The sequence below is a fragment of the Borostomias antarcticus genome, assembly GCF_949987555.1.
Source record: "Borostomias antarcticus genome assembly, chromosome: 8".
NCBI classification, from domain to species: Eukaryota; Metazoa; Chordata; class Actinopteri; order Stomiiformes; family Stomiidae; genus Borostomias; species Borostomias antarcticus.
In genome coordinates this window covers 6,179,495-6,192,921 of record NC_140241.1, presented here as the reverse complement: position 1 = coordinate 6,192,921, position 13,427 = coordinate 6,179,495, and the positions used below count along the sequence as shown (strand labels likewise).

The 13,427-nt window shown below is 42.5% G+C and overlaps 3 protein-coding genes across 3 annotated transcripts; all 3 read right to left on the bottom strand.

Annotated features, from left to right (window-relative positions):
• Nucleotides 1-564: 564 nt before the first annotated feature.
• LOC311311940 (uncharacterized protein C8orf88-like) lies at nucleotides 565-3,107 on the bottom strand. The gene is made up of 6 exons (XM_084441759.1): nucleotides 3,022-3,107; nucleotides 1,932-2,011; nucleotides 1,778-1,830; nucleotides 1,561-1,636; nucleotides 1,295-1,401; nucleotides 565-1,161 (listed from the first exon to the last, which is right to left on the bottom strand). The coding sequence occupies exons 2-6, from the start codon at nucleotides 2,008-2,010 to the stop codon at nucleotides 1,111-1,113; spliced, it is 366 nt and encodes a 121-aa protein (XP_084297885.1). The 5' UTR covers nucleotide 2,011; nucleotides 3,022-3,107; the 3' UTR covers nucleotides 565-1,110.
• Nucleotides 3,108-5,215: 2,108 nt separating this feature from the next.
• On the bottom strand, nucleotides 5,216-8,740 carry rbm12bb (RNA binding motif protein 12Bb). Its single transcript, XM_084442664.1, has one exon. It carries the CDS (start codon nucleotides 7,453-7,455, stop codon nucleotides 5,491-5,493), a length of 1,965 nt encoding a protein of 654 aa, XP_084298790.1. The 5' UTR covers nucleotides 7,456-8,740; the 3' UTR covers nucleotides 5,216-5,490.
• A 1,492-nt stretch (nucleotides 8,741-10,232) lies between these two features.
• On the bottom strand, nucleotides 10,233-13,033 carry LOC311312204 (uncharacterized protein; the record flags this gene model as incomplete). Its single annotated transcript, XM_084442077.1, has 11 exons — nucleotides 12,970-13,033; nucleotides 12,466-12,613; nucleotides 12,280-12,375; nucleotides 12,137-12,198; nucleotides 11,896-12,033; nucleotides 11,623-11,764; nucleotides 11,323-11,514; nucleotides 11,089-11,184; nucleotides 10,872-10,947; nucleotides 10,624-10,759; nucleotides 10,233-10,456 (listed from the first exon to the last, which is right to left on the bottom strand). The coding sequence occupies exons 2-11, from the start codon at nucleotides 12,558-12,560 to the stop codon at nucleotides 10,233-10,235; spliced, it is 1,257 nt and encodes a 418-aa protein (XP_084298203.1). The 5' UTR covers nucleotides 12,561-12,613; nucleotides 12,970-13,033.
• Between the last annotated feature and the right edge of the window lie 394 nt (nucleotides 13,034-13,427).

The following is a 13,427-nucleotide window of genomic DNA, read 5'->3' as shown; positions in this document are numbered from 1 at the left end:
TTTACCCATGCACCATTCTACGGATGCCTTTATGGTCATGAAAATCAACAGTTGCATCAGAGAAAGTACTCAAAAGTACTGGCAGACTGCACACAAACTGCAGTGGCTCTAATTAATTACTTAAATAATACCCCAGTGGTCTATGAGTGTAGTTACATGCATTTTGGCGGTGAAGTTTCTCATTAGGCCTACAATACCTCTCCCCTCGTGTTAGACGAATAGGAAAAGGAAGATATTTCACCCCAAGCAATTTCTTGTGTGTTGGTAACCAATTCCCCCTTTAACCGATATTCTTAAGGCATATCATTTGTCTGCTCCTTGAAACTGAAAGCATCCAGTGCTTGGTCTTTTGTGATAGAGATGGCCTTCCTGTGGCAGTGGTGGATGATCCTTGATGGCTGTCTGCTCCACCCTCTGGTTGGCATTTCTGTTGTGGGGTGGTGGTGTTGCTGTACCCATTGCCCTCCTTGCATCTTCATCAGAAGCAAATGAAAGCCTCCTCACACTCCCCACCAATAATATGCACCCCACCATCAGGGATTTTAATTAAATCTCAAACCTTTTTATTTTAACTCCTAAAGCACTGAGGTTTCCCTCATGTACAGTGGCAAGTTTATATAATAATAATAATAAAAAAGACAGAAAATAATACATTCAATAAACAAAATAGTCTGCTGAACTGGACTCGCACAAGTCCCACTTTCTGACAGACCAACTTCAGCTGCTCTGCCAGGCTACCTGAGGGTGACATCTCAGGTAGCCTAATACAGAATCTCTCTCTCTCACTTCCCACCATGTACAGACACAGATATGCACTCAATCACTCAGGAGGTGTGATTATTCTAATGTGTGGTAATTGGGCCCGTTTCAGATCTGCAAAGCACACCACCACTGGCAACAACTTCTCATGCACACTGGCCCCATCAAGTCAAGAGGTAAGATTTTAGGGCAAAACAGTCAGGCAGGTAAGAGTGTTGCATTCATATCAGGCCATATTGTAAGATATCAGGTGAGGATGCATCTTTATTCAAGTGTTCGATTCTTATAATTTCACATACTGTATGTCACTTCTGAACATCAAGTAGACATTTTACTTCCATGGCATTTCCTTCATTCCATCTTCTCACACTTCCCACACAGCTTTGGCAGATCAGGATCTCTCTACATAATAAAGAAACTGCTGTTACTCAACTACTAAAATGTTAACATTCAGACAACTTGCAAGGATCAGACTGCAACTCCCTCATCAACCAAACAATATGAATGAAACATTACTGCGCTATAATAAGCTTACCGTCTTTTCCAGAACTACAGGGTGTTCAGGTAAATAATCAGGCTTCCTCTTGGCAACAGGGGAACTTGCTAGTTGAATCAGAAACTCCCTGCTGTAAGAGATCCTGACTAAAAAGAGATTTTCAACCTGTCAAATCCTGAGCAGCAACAGCAATGGAAAATGAAATCATGCACTCGATCACAGGAAAACCTAGCTTGCATAAAATGATCCTGTTGTCCAAGTCTAAAAGATGGTCCACAGTGATGGATATCTAATGGCTACTTTACCTTTTGGGGTTTCTTTGTGATTCTGGGTGTGTAGTTGCAGAATTTTGTAGAACTGTTCCACTCCAATGTTGTTGATCTGTCCAGTTGATGAACAGAGTGCCATTAGAAATAAATGGGTCGTATGGCTCAAGTGGGCGAATCAAACATCACAAGAATGGCTAAAACGTTTTTACATTTTCAGAGTAACTAACGTTATTGTGATGAGAAAGACACTCACTGGCTTGTCTTCCACCTGTGGATATGTAAATGTCTGCACGTTTCTAAGATGCTCTGTAGGAAACAGTATGACACACGTCAGTATTGTTATATTCAAATAAAAAGCAAGGCTTTTGCACGTGTCGGCAAATAATATATGAAACGTCTACAGCTACCCTGGTCAACATTGAAGCGGCGCAGCGGTCTGGCTGGCTCCAGGTGCTTCGTCAAAATCAGTCTCCTTGACACCTCCATCCTGTAAAAGTCACAGTTCAAGTACAAAACTTTAGCTAGCTTTTTTTGTAGGACTCAGTGAACTGGTCCGACCAAACCAAAGTCAAGTGAGTGATAATGTGATAACGTGCTAATTTGCGTCGTTGGAAAAAAAAAAAAAAGCTTATCGCCGTCCAAAATTGTGATTTGCTTAAATAAATAAGGTACAGCGTCCTCCCTCTATTACAGCAAATAGGTTGCAGTTAGTACCCAGAGTCAAGACACATTTCCAGCGCTGCCACATTGCGAAACGAGGTTTGGTGATACTGTAGGTCTAATAAATCCATGGTCTGGCTATGCGAGACTAGTGATAAGCCTGGCAAATCGTTGATCGGCTAACTAGTTAGTAACTGGTAAAACATTACTGGCCGGTTACAGGAATAAACAGTTTTTCAAACTCAAACATGCATAAACCATTTTAAGTCTGTTCTTTTGATTCTGTCGGCCAATCAATATGTGGCTAAAAATAAGCTAGTGATTAGCCCTTTTCAGTCCTGTAGTCGCATGCTCGCTCATGCCAGACTGAAGCTTCAGAGACTGCCACCACCACATTCACTCGGACAAAACGCGTCTGAATAAGTTATTTAATGGTAGCGCCGAGGCTTCAAAGCCCAGAATTTGTTTAAATAGACCCTTTTGGCCCAGAATTTGTTTAAATAGACCCTTTTGCTTGGCTAAGTGAAGTTTCATGTTTATCTGTAAATATGAGCGCCTCTCCTAAATAGGCCGACACCGATTTATTTTGACGGCGAAGTGAACGGAGGGTGAAAGGACTGTAGTCTGGCATGAGCGAGCATGCGACTACAGGACTGAAAAGGGCTAGCTAGTGATAAACCTTTCTCCACACAGCATCAACGCTTGAACCTTATGATGGCGGTGGCATCATGTGTAGCCCAACATTGATTAACTGACAAGTTCAAAGTTACCACTAGTGATTTGTGTTCTTACTCGATGAAACGAGAATACAAGACAGATTTGTACATAATTATTTACCTTCTCAATCCACAGCAGCGTCCTGGCTGTCCAACAACAGGCACTGACTAGTGCTGCGTGTCTGACTGCTGCTCCCTCGAGTCCCACCCAAAAGGACAGGGGGTGATGACCAATGACATTCCCTGTGGTATTTCACATTACATAACCACACCCACTCCCCACAAAACAGTTCTATTGATTAAAATAAGTTTTATACCATTTGATTTTATCCATGTACCATTCTACGAATGCCTTTATGGTCATGGAAAACAACAATTGCATCAGAGAAAGTACTGGCATGACTGCACAAAAACTGCAGTGGCTCTAATTAAAGGTACCCAACGAAACATGAATCAAAACAATCCGTTCTTTGTTTATTTTAGAAATGCCTCGATTATATGGTTCCTTGTAGTCTAATAAACATGTTGAATCACTTGAATGTCTTTCCTACCTTGTTATTTATTCGCAAAATTATATTTAGCTTATGTTTTGAAAACAACAAAGATGTGTGAAACATCACTATTATGTGCTCCGCGTATTGACGCAATGATGTAGTACGCGATTTTCGGGGACAACCTTCTCAAATTTGCTCTAGAGCGAATCCTAGTGGTCAAAAACTACATTGGGTACCTTTAATTATTAAAATACATACCCCAGTGGTCTATGAATGTAGTTACATGCATTTTGGTGGCAAAGCTTTCTCATTAGGCCTATACCTGTCCCCTTGTGTTAGATGAATAGGAATGGGAAGATATTTCATCCTAAGCATTTTCTTGTATTGTTGGTAACCGATTCCCCCTTTAACCGATATTCTTAAAGGACAATGCTCGTTTTTGACAACCTGGACCTTATTTACGACATATTATAAGACGTTTGACTCACCGAGATCACTTTGGTGTAGTTCGGAGGCATGTAGAAGAAATGTAAAATCCAGCGCGAGCCAGTATATCCATGTAATGGCGGTGGTGGTGGCACTGAGAATGCAGTTTCAAAAAATCTATTTTCTGCCGCGAAACGGTTGTTTTCATCAATCTGTCTTGATGAATCGCTAGTTGTGCTTACATAGAGCATAACTGTTGTGGTTTTCACATGCCATGATCTTTAGAAACGTCTTTCGAAACGAAATAGCTTCCTCACTTGCTCCAGCACTAATGCGCACAGCGCGCAATCCTTGCTCCAGCACGCTGTGCGCATGCGTGCTGGAGCAAGTGAGGAAGCCATTTCGTGTCTAAAGACGTTTCTAAAGATCATATTACAGAGGCATGTGAAATACCACAACAGGCCTATGCTCTCTATGTAAGCACAACTAGCGATTCATCAAGACAGATTGATGAAAACTGTTTTGCGGCAGAAAATAGATTTTTAGAAACTGCATTCTCAGTGCCCCCACCACCGCCATTACATGGATATACTGGCTCGCGCTGGATTTAAATTTCTTCTACATGCCTCTGAACTACACCAAAGTGATCTCGGTGAGTCAAACGTCTTATAATATGTCGTAAATAAGGTCCAGGTTGTCAAACACGAGCATTGTCCTTTAAGGCATATCCTTCGTCTGCTCCTTGAAACTGAAAGTATATATCCATTCCCTTTCTCTAGACAATTGCTGACTGACCTGACATGACACGAGTGGAAGCTGTGCACCTTTATACAGCTAATACCAATATAGTCATATCATGTGGTTTCTCAAAGTAGAGGGCCAAAAGATCCCAGAACCTGTGGTGACCAAAGTAGGTAGGCTAGGCCTATTTCAAATTCTCATTTGCTCAGATTGTTGTTTTTACATCAGTGATGATCAAGTAGTGATTACTCTGCCGTACAGTACTTGTTATACCTCTGCACACCCTCCATTACAGCACTATCCCTAATATAGAGCTAGGAAATTATCTTTGACCGAGGGGCGTGTTTCCAAAACCACTTGTGGTGAATTGCAAATACTGTAATTACATTCATGATGATACCATAACGTGCAGTTGAAATTACTTAAAATGACTTGGGTGCATTAGTTATCTCCATACAGGTGGCTCAAGTTTTCGGTATTAAAATTATAGGTATATACATTTCATTGTACAGTACCAGTATCCTGTACATAAGATATGACAAACCAAATTAAACTTGAACTTTTTATTTTAGTTCAAAGCATGACAGTTAATCATCAGGATAATATCTCTATCTAAAATGCTGACATTCACTTAAAATTTCATACAGCCTGGATTTGTAAACCGAAGTTGACTCAAGATCCAACTATTAACAGAAGGAAAATAACGCAGCCTAAATTTCACTAGTAGTACACCAGCCTCACAGGCCAGGTTACATAAAATAATTTGCTAAGTAGTAAAAAAAAAAAAAATGGCAAGGACAAAATAAACATGAAGTTCCATCTGCTCATCTTTGTCCATCTTTGAATGCAACAATTTCCATAAGACCATCATATCCTTTTTATAGTCTCTACCAAAGCTATGAAGGTCCAAGTTCAAGATGCTTTGTGTTTCAAACAAAAACTAATTTTATTTTCTTTGTGCCTATTGGTCTTCCACTCAATTCCTCAACTGCAGTTAATGCCTCCCGGCGTGATTCAAAGACAACCGTTGCAGAGCCTTTAGGGACACCATTTCTATTATACTGCAATGAGACAGATCCTGGTATTACACGATATCCATAACAAAAGTCATAGATTTCATCTATTGTGATTTGCAATGGCAGATTAACCAGTTTGAGACAAGTGGGGCCATCAAAATGCAGGCCTGAGGGAGCAAAACCACCATGGAGAGATCCATTGCCGTCATGTGGACCGTAAGGGCTTGCACGGTTAGAGTCAAGACTGCTGCCTCCATGGATGTGAACCTGCAGGTCAGTCGGTGGAATGTGGTCTTCAGATACAGCCCTGAAATCAGAGTACTCCATGTCACGAGAATGATGGGATGCCTCACTGTTCCTGGCAGAGTACCTCTGTGAGCCTCTCTCCCTTGGCACCTGAACTTTCACCGGAGGGTCTGCAACACCAAACTCACGCATCTGAGACCTTGAGATACATTTAAGCATCACCTCTGACCCAAGAAATCTTTGACCATTTAGAGACTGCGCAGTCATAGCCTCTACCTCAGTCTGAAAGATTACCAAAGCCTCTCCAAGCCCAGCACCCTTGCCGTCACGCAGTAAGATCACAGAGTCCTCAGAGATACTGAAGCCAAGGAAGAAGTCCATAATCTCAACTTTGCGGACATCAAAAGGCAGATTCCGCACATACAGACAAACCCTCTCAGAATCGTAGGGGTCACTTTGAGACAGAGGCCTCTCCTGAGACCTGCTATACCTTTCAGGGAGTTCTTCTGTTGTGTGTTCACTGGTTTCAAGAATGGAGATCATTTTCTCTTTTGTGATCGAGGAGATATAAACACACCGGTTGAGAAACTCCTGTTTATGATGTGTTAGGGCAGAGCAATAGTCCCTCTGACTTCTGAACAGCACAAAGAGTGACCTTGTTCGTTTTCCCTCGCCGTCAAGCAGGTATAAAATCTGGTCATCCTGAAGTCTTGCATTCCTGAAGAGTTCTTTTATGTCCCTCTTCTGGACTGAATAGGATAGGTTTTCTAACAAGACACAGAACTCTTTATTAGGAGGAGAAGCTGACTTCGATCTATAAGCCACAGGTGAGCGTGACCTTCCACGATCTTCTTGGTACCTCTGTGTGTAAGCTGGGGATGGTCCTCTTCTAAATTCTGGATTGCTGTCATTACCTGCCACCACCATCGCACCATCTGCCTCCAGCCATTGTTCCTCTGTTGCTGGGTAAACTTCCACAAACCTGGTGCCAATATATTCCCTGTCCCTGTTCATGCCCTCACTTGCATCCCGTCTTGTTCTAAATTTAACAAATCCTTTCCCATTATTTTGCCCACGGTGGTTTTTCATAAGGATCACGCCATCTATCTGTAACCCCTGGAAAAATTGGTACACTTCTTCTTCAGTCACAGAAAAAGGCATTCCTTTTAAAAGCACATACAAATCAATGGCCATGCTTGATTCAGCCTTGGGGTTCATCTCACCATGAGGATCCCGGACTAATCTGTTGCCCATCTCAGGATAACGATGACTTCGATTTTCCATATTCTCACTGAAGGAAGGGTTAGTCCCCATTTCGTGTCTTCTAAACCCCTCCTTGTGTTGTCTCAATTGGTTCAGTTCCAGTTTCTTTGTACTTTCCTCAAGAATACTCTGCATTTCTGACTTGCTGCTCAATAGCAAGTCAACTGGGGAACCTTTAATGCACCCCCCTGAGCGGGTCATTGCCCTCCTTGCATCTTCATCAGAAGCAAATATTATGAAAGCCTCCTCACGCTCCCCACCAATTATATGCACCCCACCATCAGGGATTTTGAGGCCACTGAAGAATTTGCGAATATCCTCAGAACCTGCAGTATTTCTGAGTCTCTGTAAGCGGATGACCACCGCCATGCTCTAGGCAGCACAAACAACAGCACCTGCAGACAGAGGGGTACAGAACAGTATTATTATAGACACACCCGGTGTCTGGCTCACCAAAACTCCAGGGAAGCCCATATTCCACCATGACACCTCAGAGCCTAGTTTACTCTGGCACTTAACATTCTGGCTGTAACACAAAAACTGGACAATGAAAACACAAGTGAATGCTGAGACAGGCATTATAATATAGACAGCAGTAACAAAGACAGATCTTTATCGCAAGATCACTTATTAGCCGACTACCCATTAAGTAGTACGCACAATCACAAGACGGTTGGATTAAAGTATCCTGCTCACAACACTTCAACATTTCCATCCGGTGTTATAAAGTTAAGACGTTCACAATGTCCATGCAATACTTGCCATCACAATCGAAGAGTACTGCATTTGCACCAAAGTCACCCATGACAAAACACTGGGTCCACAAAATAGACAACGTTGAAATGGGGTGCTTATAAAATATAAAGCAAGCCAGTAATTTCACCAAACGTTCTGCCACTAAACCACACAGCCTAAATATCAAATTTGACAAACACTGCATACGAACTATGAGGTCATTTTCAAACTACCTAAGCAGTAGCCACAACATTGCAATGATCAAACCCTTTTACACAAGAAAACTTTCCAGAGCCACGTTTAGCAGCAGCACTTCCCTCCGCTCCATTGGCTGACCGTAACTGTCTGACTGTATCCATATGTCTGCACTCCGACTGTATGAACGCCTTATCAAACTACTGTTAATAATTCAATTCAAACCATGTAATCCAGCCCATGCAATGGCAAGTTCCAAGTTACTTCCGGGAAGCTAGTTTCACAGTTGCCCCATGCAGTAGACAAATCAACGAAAAACCATTCAAAAGCTTTCCGTAAAACATCACAATAATGACTTCCATCATCAGTCAGAGCCGCAAAGCTAGCTCGCTATGCTAGCTAGTTGGCTAACGTTAGTTACCACAGACAGCTAACGTTAGCGTTTTAGTTCAGTAACGTTAAACCAAACGCGGCAGAGCCAGCTGACATATTTGCGAAGTAATGCCTCATTACACCACACAGCCAGGCAAACTGGGAGGTCGATAGCCAGTTAACGCTAACGTTAGCTAGGAGGTAACGTTGCTAATAATAATAATAATAACTAACGTTATTTGTATAACAATTGGCGCTTGTTAAGCGAATTGCACGAGGCGCCTCATACAAATAATCTTTACCATGGACACAATCTTATAAGGATAACAAGATAACGTCAAGATAGCTAGGTGACGTTAGCTAACATTAGGCCCTTGGTTAGCTAGCTAGGGCCTTAGCCGCGTTTTTGGAAGGCTAGCGGTACTTCTCTGCAATTTAGCTAATATAACTACGTTAGCTAAATCATATCAGCTTCAAGCAAAACTTACACAGGTACCGCTAGCAAGGAAAAAAAAAAAATCTCAGATAAAAGCAACGCTGTTAACGCCTCGTGTCCCTAAACAAATCTCGATCCCGTCGATTGAAATTCCAAATGAAAGAAAGGACGGGTGCCTGGAAGGAATTATTTCTTCTCGAGTTTCGTTCATCTGCTGCTGCTTCTTCTTCTTCTGTGGGATTTAACGGTAGTTTGCATCCTAGGCGTTGCATTACCGCCATCTGCTGGAGTTAAGAAACTCTACAGGATCCGGACACCAAATGTCTAGCCTGGAAGCCAGATTCATCGCGAAAGTAGTAGTTACGAATTACTTTTTATCGCGATGAGTCTGGCTTCATCGAGTTTCATCACGGTCTTACTAGAATAGAGAATAGAAAGTTTAATTTGACATAGAACCAATACAGGTACATCTGAATTCTTGTCATTACAGTAACTTATCAGTACTGATCAGTTCCTCATTCCAGCCCTAGCTACGTCGCTAGACATTTAAAGGTTCCAACAGGCAATTTACTATGCGTAGTGTAGCAATCTATCAGTTTGAATCGGTTTGATCCTCCCATTTCCCATTGTTGTCTATTGTATAGACAAGGTAAAAGATGCTCAAAGTGTAAAGTGTTCAGTTGGTTCAGGGGAGGGGGTTGGGCGGGTGGTGATAAGTCAAAAGGGGTTGGGGAGGGGGGTGTCAGAGAGGGTAGGGAGTGGGATTGAGAGACTGATACACCAGAACCCTCGCGGGGGGTGGGTGAGGTTAACTGCCTTGGCAGAGGGTTGGTGCGGTGTTGGGGGGGGGTCATGGGGGTGAGGGGGGATCTGTCCAAGGTGTGTCTTCAGTGGCAGTCTACTGCTGCTGTTGGCTGTTAAGCTTGCAGACTGCATCAGGAAAGAAACTGTTGTGGAACCTCTCCTTCGTGGTCCTGAAGCTTAGCCATCTTCCGTCCCTCCGGCGAGATGCTATGAACAGGTGGTGGCTGGGGTGGTTGGCGTTGTTGTGTTATTTTTGGTGGAGGGGGTTAACAGTGACCAGATGCCCCCATTCTTATTGTTATAATAATTACACATTCAATATGATATAGAGTAGCTATCATTATCTTGGCAAATTCAAAGCTGTTCCTGATATGCAGTGTTTTGTACAGTAAACCAACTATAATTGGAGGGAAAAAAAATACAAACATGTTTTATTCCAGGAGTGATTCATACTAACAATAATTATTAACGTGATACTTCTTAAGTACAATAGTGGCACAGCAATTGTAACATATAAAACATTTGATTTGAATCTGAAAATGTCATGAATCTATATCATAATCTATATGACCTTAATTGGGAATCACACAGTAGTTTTGTATTACTAAGTGGTATACTCGTCTAAGATGGTGGAGCATGTGTCAAGAGCTTGCTGGAAGTCTGTTTCCCCAATACCATAGCGCTGGTACCAATGTAGATAGGCTCTGGCTTGTAGCATCTCTCTAGCACGCTGCACCACATGACCCAGCAGACAGGAAACACTGCTGTGATTGGAACACACAGTAAGGAGCCGTGAGGTAGTGGAGTGTCCAACCTTGTTGTAAGGGTCTGAAATCCAACATAAACACAAAAGGGATATGACGATATTTCAGGAAAAGGATTCAGATCTCACTTCCAACTTACATGACCAAAAACACTTAGCGAACGTCAAAATAAAAAGGTAATTTCTAAGCATATCTGAATTGCATTATTTGAGAAGTACATAAATTCCTCACCGGTCCAGTGATCAATGGGAAAAGGGTTCCAAGAGACACAGCGGTACCCTTTTTTCAACTTCTTAATAGCATTGGACACAAGAAAAGAGTTGTCCTTGTTGCCTCTGGCCACAGCCAACACTGCCCGGCTACAGAACTTAGTGCAAAAAAGTCAAAGGTAAATAAAACAGAGATGATTAAATATAATGGTAATATATTGTAATCAGAAATGGTGCAAATGTGAATCTGAGTTGGTTATCAAAAGATACTGGTTTCCCTTCTGAAGAAAGCTGTGGAACTGCTTGGATGGTGCTGCTGGCCAAAGATTCCCACTGTGTCTCTTCACTGTATGGAGGAAGCACCATATGAAGTAAACAACATTTCCAAAGAATAGTCTTTCTGAAAATTTTCAACTGATCCCTCAATAGTTATCTGAAATCCTGCATAATTTCTAACCACCAGAGAAAAGGTTATAGTATAGCACACCTGGAGTAGGCCTGAGTGGTGTGTAGGAGTTTGGCTGCAGGTAAGGGGCACACAGACCTAAGCAGCTCCCATGGCTCTATACCCAAACTCAAGCCACTAGAGGTATATGAAACAATTATTTACTTTATCAGTTTAGATTCACAGATAATTGTATGGATAGAAAGGAATACAAATCTCACTGATCCTTCATCCATTACATTTTCACAACAAGATCACTCTCCTGTCTACTGATACCTGAGAGTGGTGAGACTATTGACAGGTAGCAGAAGTCCAGCCATGCATGAGGCAATATGTGTATTCATGGCTGAGAGTGACCCTGCTGAATGTATAGCAGAGAGAGAAAGCTTGCTCGTGGCTCCCGCCTGTAGGACTTGAGTGCGGTTCAAGGCCTGGTCATTGTGAAATAGGAGTACACCATCAGCAGACCTGCAAGTAGGAGGCACAAGGGACAGAGATGATGAGTTTGATCATCGTTTAACTGTGGTTTAGTTATATTATCATATTGCTGTTGATACAGTGTAATCATTACACAACCTGTGCAATGAGGCTAGACTGAGCAAAGCGTTGTAGTTTTGAAGGGGACTCTCTCCACTCTGATGGGGAGCCACTGAGACAGTCAAAATGTGACCAGCAGGAAATGTCTCACGAATTTCCTCACACAGCTTTGAACCAAGCCCTGGAACAATAATCACACATGGAACAGTTAGAAAATTACTCAGCACGCCACTTAGCTTAATTATGTCATTTGTTACTCAATCAAAATGCCACAAAAAGCTCACTAAATAGTCTCAGACCAAGTCTACCCACCTGATCCTGTGCCCCCACTCAGGCTGTGGAGCAGCACCACTCCCCCATAGTAGTCTATTCTCTCAACCTCCCTACGAACAGCTTCCATGGCACGCTGCAGTAACAAGTTACTTTCCTCACCCCAGTGTCCATTATAACCTAAAGCAAGTTTAAAGTATCAAGGACAGTGGTGTCTCATTACATTTGGTGGCTGTATATTTTCATCAGACAGATTGAAACATCAAAATGTGCTGGCACTCACCGTATGCCCAGTTACTACCCCTTCCACCATGTGCCACAACAATATTGGAGTCCAGAAGTATTCTGTTGAATTAAATGGCCGTTTTAGACCAATGTGAAGTCAGGAGTTAGTGAGTTGACCGTCCATATGAATTGTGGACTTACTTGTTCTTAACCAGTTGCTGAGCACCCCACAGCACTTTGGGCTCACTGTCAACAAACACTGCTGCCAACTTCCCATCTCTAGTGCTGAAAGGATACCTGTGGGGAAGAGTATCTCAATATATGTATGGTCCCAAAACTAAGAGTTCAAGAAAAGCGTCACAGTTATTTGAAAACACTGATGATGACCTGTTCTGGCCTGCAGGACATTTGGTTAGGATGTTCCACCACTCCAAACCCAGCTGGTTTCCACACTGGCCCACCTGGAGTACCACTGAAGACATGGTCGTAAAGGTTATCTGTGGGGCTTGACTCTGACGTGCTGGTCTCCAAACATCTGCAAACAACAAAATAATATTATGCCCAAATATGCCAGATGGGGAGCAGGCAAGCATAAACGCTAGCTAACGTTAGCTGCTGCCGTCTGATCTCAATTTCCGACGTAAATCGAACAAAGCCGTGTCTAAACGTACATTGAAGCGTAGTTATCATTTATATTTCTATTACTGACCACTTTGTTTCCCCCCAAAATCAGTTTGTGTCCCCGGGCAGAAGCCTGAGTACCATGGTAACTGTCCGCACAGACATTAGAAGAAGAGGGGAGGAGACGCCGGTTGTTTGCAGTCGCCTCCACTCCAGCATGCTAGCTCGCTAGTTAACGTGACTATAGATTGGCAAAAAAAGAACTCTTACCAGTTGAAGAACAATATTTTGAAGGGACATGCCAACGTGCTGTCCTGGATTAGCTCTATCCGGTACTTTGCTGTGCATTTTGACGATTCATCGTTTAATCGTCATTTGAGTGGAGAGGGGACAAGGAGAGGATACAATTTCGAGAACACCCCGTATGGATTTGACGTCGGCATACATCGCTTGATGTTTTCCAGCCAAGAGAAAGAGCTGTTTGTTGTTGGTGTGGAATATGGGGGAGTCTTGTGACCCAAACCGCCCGACCGAGTGAGTAACCTTGTTAGTATCACTGCTGCTTGTTTTAATTCTTTCGATAATCAAACAACGTGATAATATAAGTAAACTACATACATTCCAAAGCTTGATAATCAGCTAGCTAACTACACTCGCACACACCAGTGTTAGCCATAGCTGCTAGCTATTTAGCTTAGCTTACTTGCTAGGACTTCATTGTGTCGCGA